Here is a 10,667-nt window from a genome sequence, read left to right as displayed (position 1 = left end):
TAGAAGATTTCCCTTTGCAACACCATAAATGGAACCACATGTTAAGCATCAATATCAGTGACTGCTAAGATCACAAAAAGATAATCAGACATCATACGTTTCTAATAGTTTCTTCTTTTTTTTCCCTAATAGTTTCTTGACAAAATGACTGAGTCTGAGTGTGATCCAGTCAGTGGATCCAGACACTAATTTCCAGGAAATGCAGAGGACAGAAAAACATGCTGAATTTATGCAAGGAGTATGCAACCACCAAAATCCACATGGTGAGAAACTGTACAGACCAGATGACTATGTCCTTCAAAAGATAAGTTGGACAACTGTAAGGGAGCGAAGGGGATGGAGGAAGAATACCTAGATTTTAAAAAGACAAAGTATATTTCAAAAATTTGTAAATGGCCAAGGGTAAGGAAAAAAACATTTAATGAAAATGTAACCTGCAAATTAGACACAGTGCAAGAGAGAATTTGTAAACTGGAAAAACATATCCAAAGAAATTTCTTGGAATGCATAATAGAAGGAAAAATAGAAAACATGAAAGAGAAGAAAATGGAAAATAAAATAGGAAACTCCAACATAGGTCCATTTCAAGTCTTAGAATTTAATGGTAGAGCCAGGGTAGGTTCAAACTCTTGGTGCAGTATGCAGTTTCAGCTCAAACACTTCCAATGTCAAGGCCTCTCCTATACTGGGGACACTGAGATGGCACAGCTGGGAGGATTAAGACTTGAAGGGCTTAAGAAACGGAGGGAGGCCACAGTGGCTGGGGGAGGGGAGGGAGTGGAGCAAGTGGATGTGGGGGCATATCAGGCCCTCTGCAGCCCAACCAATAGGAAAGTGCTCCAGGGTCAGGGCCGTGGATAATGAGGCTGCAGTCAGCTCGGGACAGGCACAGGCTGGGGCTGTGCAGCTGCCAGGACATTGTCGCAGTGTTTCTCAGCCTGGCACATGGGTGTCTGGAACCTCTTTCTGTTCCCTCCATGCCCTCGAAGAGGTCCAGTGAGACTCGTGTTGCCTTTGAATTGCACCTGGGCCGAGGGCTCCAACGAGCCATGCATGCAGCTGTGACCTGGCAGGGGAGGTGGCTGGCAAAGGCATGACCCCCTCCACGGGAGCAGGGACTGCCAGGACAACCTCTCCCACAGCTAGGCGTCTGCAGGCTGACAGAAGGGTCCCTGGGGGGTACTGGTGATGCACCTGGGAAGAGAAGTGTGGGGGGACGGTGGCCCAGAGCCTCCGGAGCCCCCAGCATCAGGGCGACGACGGGGCACAAGGAACCACCAACCAACTCGGCTCTGGACGTGCAACCCTACTCAGCCCTCCCAGTGACTGAGCCGTGCCTGGGAAAGAGCTCCCGGTCTTCCAGGATGCACCCAGGTAGATGGTAAAGGCGGAAAAAATGAGTCCCCCACCTCCAGTGAGGCCCAGAAAAGTAGTGAAATTCTGTTCATCCTAGAATGGCAGGGTTGGGACAGGGTCTAAGGTCCTGCATCCTCAGCCTTATAGCCACATTTGTCAGTGATCCAGGAACGTCCCCCACACCTGGAGCTCCCAGAGCCACCATACCAAATAAGCAGCACCATATTTCTTTGGGTATATTTTCCAGTTTACAAATTCTCTCTTGCACTGTGTCTAATTTAGAGGTTATATTTTCATTAAATGTTTTTTCTTACCCTTGGCCATTACAGATCATATGAAAGAGATACATACAGGGTGGAGGGAGGTTAACTTCTCCTCCTTCCCTCCCCTCCCTTCCCTGGAAGAAAGGCAAGGTCTGGACTGAGACGACTGGGACATAGGAGAAGGAGAAAGGGACTGAGCCAGTGTGGTGGCCACCCACCCGTGTGGGCTCAAAACTGCACAGCCAGCATGGTCTCCTGCCACCTTCCCTGTCCCTTGGTGGGCAGCCTCCTCCTCCCACCTCCCTGTGCGTCCAGTAAGGCTCTCTGTTGTCTGACATGACCACCTGCCCAGACCAGCCTGTGACACCCAGATTTCTGGTCCCAAATTGAACTTGCATTTCTTGCCCATCTTCCTCAATGATCTGAGTAAAGCAATTCATAGTGAGGTTAAAAAGTCACTTGCTTTTTTAAGAGACTAGTAACACAGATGAAAGAGACTAACTGGCCCCTTTCGGCATAGGGGTTTTGCTTCATTATCTCACTGACCCAGCAGAAGCGCTGCCACAAAGGAAGAAGTGTCTGCTGTTAAGGGTTAAGTAACTTGCCCAAGGTCACCCACTTCTACGTGGCAGAGGGGGGATTCCGGTTCCATCTCTCTGATTGCAAAACCTGTGTTCTTTCCAAATATTAACACATTTCCAGGAGACAGAATGTGCAAGAGGACTGTCTCCTGCAGGACGGAAAGGCTCTCTGGGTATCCGTTACTTTGGGCTCTGGTGTTTTGCCTTCCATCCCCCTCGTCCCCCTGAAATCCACGCGTGGGGTTAGCATTGCAGCCACATATGCTCTGGGGCACCCCGGTGGGGGAAATCTCTGCAGCAGAGTAATTCCTTGGAGGAGGGAGCATGGGTTGGCCCAAGAAGGCACAATCGCACATCTCGAATGCGCCAGCCCTGCGCAGTTGCTGCATCTTGGCTGGCCCGCCGTTTCCCTTTTAGAGAACCCGCTTGACACGGCTTGCCAGCAGGTACCGATTAAGCCGCAGTAACTAGTAACAGCTTCTGAGGGAAGATGGGGGAGTTTAAATCAATATAGTACATTGAGTTGTTACCATGTGAATGTTCTCAAACCCAAATGCCAACTTGGAGATGACTTAGAATGAACTAATAATATAATGCTACCTCTGCCAAACAAGATAAGCTATCCCTCGGGGATATAATAATATAGAAATTAAGTATAATGGCTGCATGCTTTTCATGAAAAGGATGAGATTCTCCAAGTCATGAGTACAGGCAAAAAAAATAATAATAATCATGGAGAGACTTGAGAAAAGATAAAATGATACAAAGAATTAAATATTCCATCTAAATTGAATTATGTTAATGCAATAAAACTAAGCTGTGGGGCTTTAGTGAGGGAAATGGAGTTTAGAATCTCACTTAGGTTCACAGTTGGAACCCTACAACCAACCAAGAAATATGTCACATTATTTACTGTTTTCAAATTTAATAAATCTCCAGCTAACCATGATGTTCAGAGACAGGAATGTCATAGTTCTCTGAATTCCCTGGTTCGTATGGTTTACCAGAAACCCTTGTTGAGTTCAAAACCCTTTGTTTTGAAAATCTTTCAAAAATTTTTCTTTGTTTTCTTGTCCTAGTAAATACAATGTACCCACCAGACAGTCTATTCCAGAACCTCAAAATTACCATATCATGCTATGTTTGTGGAAAGCCTGAGAGATTGGGCTGAATTTATAACAACTGTGGAAAACAGCCTGTTGCTTTTTTTGATAAGTGCCTGATAGGAATTCACTGAGTTGTGAGTAAACTCTTCCAAGTAAAAATGTGGGAAGTAAAGCGAAGGCATCTATTTGAAGTTCCGGTGAATTCCATCTTGATAAATAAAAGCCCCTTGAGTTTCCCAGTTCAATTAAATACACAGTTGCTAAGCAGCTCTTTGACGGGGAGGTTTCATAAAATAGATACGATCCTTGCACCAGAGGAGCTCGTACACTAGGATAAATAAATAGCTGACATACTCTGTCTTCTCTGTTTTATGGAAGTAAAACTTTCCCTCTATCCGCCTAAACTCCCTATGTCTATCTAACTCAAGCAATCAATAAGTCCCATTGATCTCACTTCAAAAAGACTCACGCATCTCTCCCTTCCATTCCGTCTTTGCTGTCACAGCCCCAGCCCAAACGCTGGCTCGTCTTCTCTAAACAGCGTCTTGCAATAACCTAACAGGTCGTTTTGCCTCCAGTCTTGCCTGACCACACCATCCGCCACACTCCTATCAGAAAGACCTTCCCAAACACAAATTTGACCCACCGCTCTCCTGCTTAAAATCTTCTGACAGCTCTCTCCGGCGCTCACTAAATTCAAACCACATTTGCATGAAATATCCAGCCTCTCACTGACTCATCCCCATCCCCATCTCTGGCATCGTGACCATGTCGTCTGTGTCTCACGCCATGCCCCATGGTCCACATGGATGGATAAATTACTGCTTCTGTAAGTGCCGTGTGCGTGTATCTAGACACCTTTATCAGCGCTGTTTCCTGCTTCCAGAATGGCCTTCCCACCCTTTTCCCTCTGTCCAGAAATTTCTTACACATTTTTGAGACCCATTCAAGTGGCGTCTTCTCTACTGCTAACCCTTATTATTCCCTCTTAATTCCTGTCCCTACTGTACTTAGATATACCCTTATCTAAGGTGACAGACACAAGTACAACTATTTATTAATATCTATCCTCGTCTATGAGCTGGTCTGGTGCAAGAGTCATATCTATTTTATGAAACTTCCCTGTCAAAGAGCTGCTTAGCAACTGTGTATTTAATTAAACAGGGGGCATTTATTTATCAAGATGGAATTCACCGGAACTTCAAATAGATGCCTTGACTTTACTTCCCACATTTTTACTTGGAAGAGTTTACTCACAACTCAATGAAATTCTATCCAGTACTTAATCAAAAAAGCCTTAGAAGAAAAAAAAAGGCTTAGAAGGAAAGATCATGAATTTGAATTTACACCAGGTCCAAATGAAGACCTCTAAGAGGCAGTTGGATGGATCACTGCATGACTGAATCCCCCCCAAAAATCTTACTGCCACGTTAATGACTAAGACAAGTTTAATGACTACATAATACTAAATAACACAAATGTTCAACATTAAATATGTAATCTGCAAATAAACCCTGAAAACCCACAAAACTCATTTGCCACTCCTAACTGTGTGCTGTGCTCAGGCCTCAGTTTCCCCAGTATCTCAAGGCTCCTCTGAACTCCTATCTAAGCTTGCCCAGGCAGAACCTCATGAAACAATTATCTTTGATCCCCATTCTCTCTCCCAGTTTACACTCAAATTTGGTGATTCCTTAACAAAGAATTCTTTCTCTTTCTCTCTATTTTTCTTGGAAAATGCAGTGAATAATTATGTATTCTGTTTAGTCGAGGTCATCTTCCTCTCGTTGTCTATGCTCATGTGCTGACCAAGTGCGTTCCCCAGTCAATTCTTCGAGGCCACCAGATGCACAGTATCCTACCCTGTCCCTCCCATTGGCGGCTTCTGTTTTCAGTCATGTTAGATGCCATGTGCCATGCAAGTCCTCCCCCATGTGAGCTAAAAGTTCAGTCTCAGCTCCATGCCAGGACTCGGCCATCACTACCAATGACGGTTGAGGAGATATATCAGATTGCTTATTCCATAAAAAATTAATAATAATAGCTTTATTATCTGAGCACACAAAACAATTTTATCACAAGGATTTAAGCACCACACACAATCAATTTTTCCATATAAAATCAGGAGGATAACTTCATTATTGCTTTGGTTGTACTGTTAAATCACTTTGATCTAAGGTACGGTAAGCAAGCGATTCCTTCAAGGATTCTGCCAAAGCAGCTGCCAGGGCACACAGCACGTGGGAAGATCAATCCAGTGTAAAAGGAGATGTGTTGGGAGAGTGAGTATAGTGAGGCCAAGGACAGAGGTGGCTGGTTGGATCACTTACTTTCTTGTCACGACTACAATTCAGTGGATCTCAACCTTGACTGTGGGTCAGAGTCACCTAAGGAGCTTCCCTTTTTCTCCAAAGACATGCTGTGCCTGGGCTCCCAGTCCCAGAGATCCGGTGGGACCCCACCCCCGGCACACACTTTCGGCATAGTCCTCATTCTGGTGCCTCTTATTCGTGACACACGAAAAACTAACGACCTTTCAGAAGAAACTGAAAATAACTGTAAACTTGCATTCATTTAGCCAACACTTGAACACCCTGAGCCTCTGGGCCAAGCGCTTTGGATCCTGATCTCAGCCGAGGGTGTGAAGCCCCACGTGGGTTCACCTGTGCGAAGGCCAAGTGCACAGGGCTAGCTGCTGCCCCAGCAAAGGCCTCAGGTGTTTCCTTCAAGGGAGCTCACAGCTTCTGAGTGAGAGCAGCCATCTCTTCATTAACCAGCGTGGATTTCCTTAAAACTACTCTTAGACTTGTTTTTGGTGGGGCTGGGGCAGTAGAATTGCGGATACTATCTACAGCTTTGGGAGATGGACTGTAAGCAGGATGATGTGGTCCTCAGAGCTCGGTCCAGTCCACAGCAGGAGTGGAAGGAAAGGGGATGAAGAAGCCACTGGAGCTAGAGGGGCCGTGCAGAGGATCTGGCCTGATCTTTCATTTCAGAGCAGAGGAAACAGAGACTTAGAGAGGTCAAGTGATTGTCCTGAATCACTCGAACTGGTAATGGCAGAAATAGGGTGAGAACTTCAGGGCCCCGACTTTCCACCCCAGGTTCCTTCTGGTTAATGCAGCCCACGTGGCTTCCAGGGAAATCAGAAAACTCGTCTGCGAGAGAAGACGAGGTTGCTGAGGAGAGGTCGCAAGGGTGCACGCAGACACAGCACAGGAAACGGGCGCTTCAAATGGGGCTGCCGCAGGAACAAATAGAGAAGACTGGCGTCAGAGGTGGCGTAAGTCAGCATGCAGTTTAAGAGGCAAATGGGTGGCGTACACAGCGAGTGCTTTGGTAGGTGAAAAAAAAAAGCAACCACTGGCACAAGTGGATGGAAAACAAGTCATTGGGTAAATTTTATCCTCCAGCCTAAAGGGTGAGGCTCACTAGGAGGTTTATATTGTGTTCTTCTATGATATCACCCAGGCAGCAGAATCGAATTTAATAAAAAAAAAAAAAAAATGGGAACTGTAGTTGAAAAGGTTTCAGTGTGTTTTGCATTTACCATTGCATTTTAGAGGCTTTGATATTTCTCTCTAACGTGATTGGCACAAAATCATGTTGGGTTTTGCAAGTTCTACTTACAGATGTGCACTCATGATGGTTAATAATGTCTAGTAGTTCAGTGCAATTTTGTGTGCAGTGTATGCCAAGAACCAGTTGTTGAAGCAGCAACAAGATTTTGTTGTGTTTTCCCACTACTGTATTTATCTATTCTTAATCATCCCTAAATTTTTAGACACAGCCAAAGTTCCCATTGTTAATTGAGGCAAATTTTTCCCTTGATTGGAAGAATTTCATTTTTAACATGTTAACTCCCCAATAAGGCCAACTGAGTCTACTTCTTTTTTTTTTTTTTTTTGGAAAAAGAAATCTGTTTTATTCCTCTTTGCACAGAGCAGTATATGAAGGTGGCTATCTCCTGGCTCCATACATCTCTCACACGAAGATGCCCCTTAAGTATGCCCAGTTGTCTGCCCCACTTCAGTGTTGAAGAACTGGCAGTTAGTGGATGTGGCAGAACGCTTACATCTCAGGAAGGTTAAGACATTTGTGTGGGGAGGAAGTTCTGGGTGGAGGGGAAAAATTAGACACAAGAGTGGGTATTCCATTCTCCATCTTCCCGGGGAAATCCAAATCCCAAAGGTTTTATGAAGAAAGGTGCCACTCTCAGTAACGTAGGGGGAACAGCTCAGAACTACTACTTGGATATAAGGTAGAGGCAGAGAGAGAACAGGGTTAAGCAGCAGATTGCAGACCCAAGGCAAAGGAGTAAAGCCATGTGGGGGAGCTGAGGGGACCAAGAGAGCCTAGAGGCTAAGTCATAAATTCCACTTTCTCCGGTTCTGACTAGAAACCCTTCTTCCCAAGATTAGAATGGAGTTTTAGTCCCAGGGACTGGCTTTGCTGTGGGACACACAGAAGACAAACCATGCAAATACCCCATGGATATTTAGGTAGAGAGTTAAGGCAGGTAGCTGACCACAAGATGGACGCTCACCACAGCAATTTTGAAGCTATATGCCAGGATCAAGGTAGACGAATGAATTTTATAAAGTCTATCCAATAAAATTTAAATCAGTTTCTTCCTCTCTGTCCCCTCCCTATGAGCTATTCCCAATCTCTTTTCCAAGGTAGAAGACAGGACAGTAAGAAGGAATAGAAGAAAATGCTGAGGCCCATAAATGGGGCTGTAATATCCCTACCCATCCCCACCCCCACTCATTCTATAACAAAGAATTATCTCCTCCTCCCCTTTGCTGGACATATGGGCTCTTGGGATGATGGCTGGGCAAAGGCAAAGGTAGGAAAACACTCAGCACATTCTTTCTCCTGCTTTGATCTGAGGAGAAAATAAGGGGGTAGGAGAGCATGGGAGCATAACACAGCCTAGATAGGAAGGGGGTGCTTCCCCTGCCCTGTATCCAAGCCTGCTGGGGGCTTTACTCCCAGCACTGCAAAGAGTGAGAAAGAATGGGAAATGTGTAGGGGGGTTTAGGGTTTGGGGTGGGGAGACCACCACAGACAGGATGGAGATTTAAGGATCCCTACGATCCCTAAGATGGCCCTGAGAGTATCAGTTGGGGGACTGGATGAGAATTCACAGCAGACGTGGATTTTTTTTTTAGGCAAGTGAAGAGCCAGGAACAGTGAGGTCTTCACCGAAGGAGTGACCACTTGATCTGTTCTTTGGCTGACTGCAGCACCTGAGACACAGTCTGCTCCGTGAGGGGGACATCTTCACCCCTTAATGCCACCCGGTGTACCACTTGCTGGGGATCGCTCTCTAAGATCACTCCTCCATCTACGATTTCATCCACAGCCAAGAAGAGACCTTCCATGTTCTCCAGCAGAGCTCGCTTTTCTACATTTTTCCTCAGCATCTGGCTCAGTGAATCGAAGAGGCAGTTCAGAACAGCCATAAGCATCAGCTCATTTTCATAGGAGCTGCCAATCACATAGAAATAGAGATCAATACTGCTTTTGTATACCACTGTCAGGCCTTCCAAGAGAGCAATTTCACTGTCAGTCCGATGGGTCTTGTTGAAAATGTTCTTCTCAAATGCTTTTTGCTCCTTGACACTGGGGTAGGTGTCATCATAGTACTTGGCAAAAAGTCGATCTCCATCATTGTCCAGAATCAGGATGGCTTTGACAGTATACAGGGAGGGTTCCAAAATCAGCGCCTCCATCTTGCCCCGCAGCTGGTGCCGACGTCTGAGTCTACTTCTTAAAAGATGCCCAGAGCTGAGTGTGGTGGCTCATGCCTGTAATCCTAGCACTCTAGGAGGCTGAGGTGGGAGGATCCCTCAAGGTCAGGAGTTCAAAACCAGCCTGAACAAGAGCAAGACCCCATCTATTAAAAATAGAAAGAAATTAATTGGCCGACTAAAAATATATAGAAAATATAGCCAGGCATGGTGGTGCATGCCTGTAGTCCCAGCTACTTGGGAGGCTGAAGCAGGAGGATTGCTTGAGCCCAGGAGTTTGAGGTTGCTGTGAGCTAGGCTGACACCACGGCACTCTAGCCCGGGCAACAGAGTGAGACTCTGTCTCAAAAAAAAAAAAAAAAAAAAAAGCCCAGATATGTCCCTTCCTCTTCTTCCTCATTGGCCACTGCCCTAGCCCAAGCCCTCTTAAGCTCTGAACATTCTGCAGCAATAACATTCTGTTTGTTCTTTTTGCCTCTAGAGAATACATATTAAGAAAGTAACACAATCAAATTCCTAAGTGTCAATAGATTATATATTCCATTGCATGATTGCAAATTCTGTGCCATATATTCAAGGCCAGGGAAGAGTTTGATGTTACAGTCTGGCAGAACTTTTATAAACTGATATTCCTCTGAGCAATGTTTAAACTCTGCTGTTTGAAGCTCTATAATTTTATCTGGCCTTCTTTTTATTCTTATGATCAACCAGTATTGGAAATTCACTACCTTGTGTGCAAATTTTTATGAAGCCACTATGCTTCCCACTTATTAGAAATCCCATGTGCTACAGATAGAATCCAATTTGTGGGTAAACTTGAAAACATAAGAAACTCAAATAGGAATCACTTAATCAGAGAAAACATTGCTCTTCTCAATTTAAACAAACAGGTTTTTCTTCTTAGCCAAGATGTATTTATTGTCATTTCTACATTTACTCTTATAAGTTTCTGGTTATCATAACCACAGAGAGACAGCTTATTAGTTTTAACTGCTGGATAAAAGCATGTAGCATTTTCAAGATTTCTGGTTTCACCCTTTTAACCCAAAGAAAAACTATAAATAGATGGTAAAGTCTGGGATTTCCACAGCTAAGTGCTGCTATAAATAGTTTTAAACATTTTCCCACTTCATGCTCTCTAAAAGAACATTCTCCACTTCCTTTCTTGGATAACCTCTGGGAATAAAGGGAGATTGCATTCAGAATTTTATGGAGGAAGTTTAACAAAACACTTTTAATGAACCTTTTAGCAACTGTAAACATTCCTCAGATATTGAAAAAATGGAAAACAAAATGATTTAACAAATTTGTTAATGTAAATGGATATTTAAATTTAAATAGATTTCTTTTTTGAGAAATGCATTTTAAAAGTAAGCTGTTAATAATATTTTCATCCATTTTCTCTTGTTTCTGGAAATTTTCTTCTAAAAAACAAAATTAAACCAAACCCGACCATTCCCTTAACTTTCTTATGTAATTTAAGTGACATTTATTCCAATTTTCTTCAGAACTTAGATTGGGCACTTTGGTGGCTACAATTTGAAAGAAATATATTTCTTTCTACTTTCCTTACACATGAACATCCAGAAGAAGAAGATGAATTCA

The 10,667-nt window shown here is 44.1% G+C and overlaps 1 protein-coding gene across 1 annotated transcript; it reads right to left on the bottom strand.

Moving 5' to 3' along the window:
• Positions 1-8,215: 8,215 nt before the first annotated feature.
• On the bottom strand, positions 8,216-9,097 carry LOC105881509 (coatomer subunit zeta-1). The gene has a single exon (XM_012783223.3). The coding sequence runs from the start codon at positions 9,042-9,044 to the stop codon at positions 8,511-8,513; it is 534 nt and encodes a 177-aa protein (XP_012638677.1). The 5' UTR covers positions 9,045-9,097; the 3' UTR covers positions 8,216-8,510.
• Positions 9,098-10,667: the final 1,570 nt, after the last annotated feature.

The sequence above is a fragment of the Microcebus murinus genome, chromosome 24 (assembly GCF_040939455.1).
Source record: "Microcebus murinus isolate Inina chromosome 24, M.murinus_Inina_mat1.0, whole genome shotgun sequence".
Taxonomy (NCBI): Eukaryota; Metazoa; Chordata; class Mammalia; order Primates; family Cheirogaleidae; genus Microcebus; species Microcebus murinus.
Note: the sequence above shows the minus strand (reverse complement) of the source record. Positions and strands in the feature narration are given on the sequence as shown.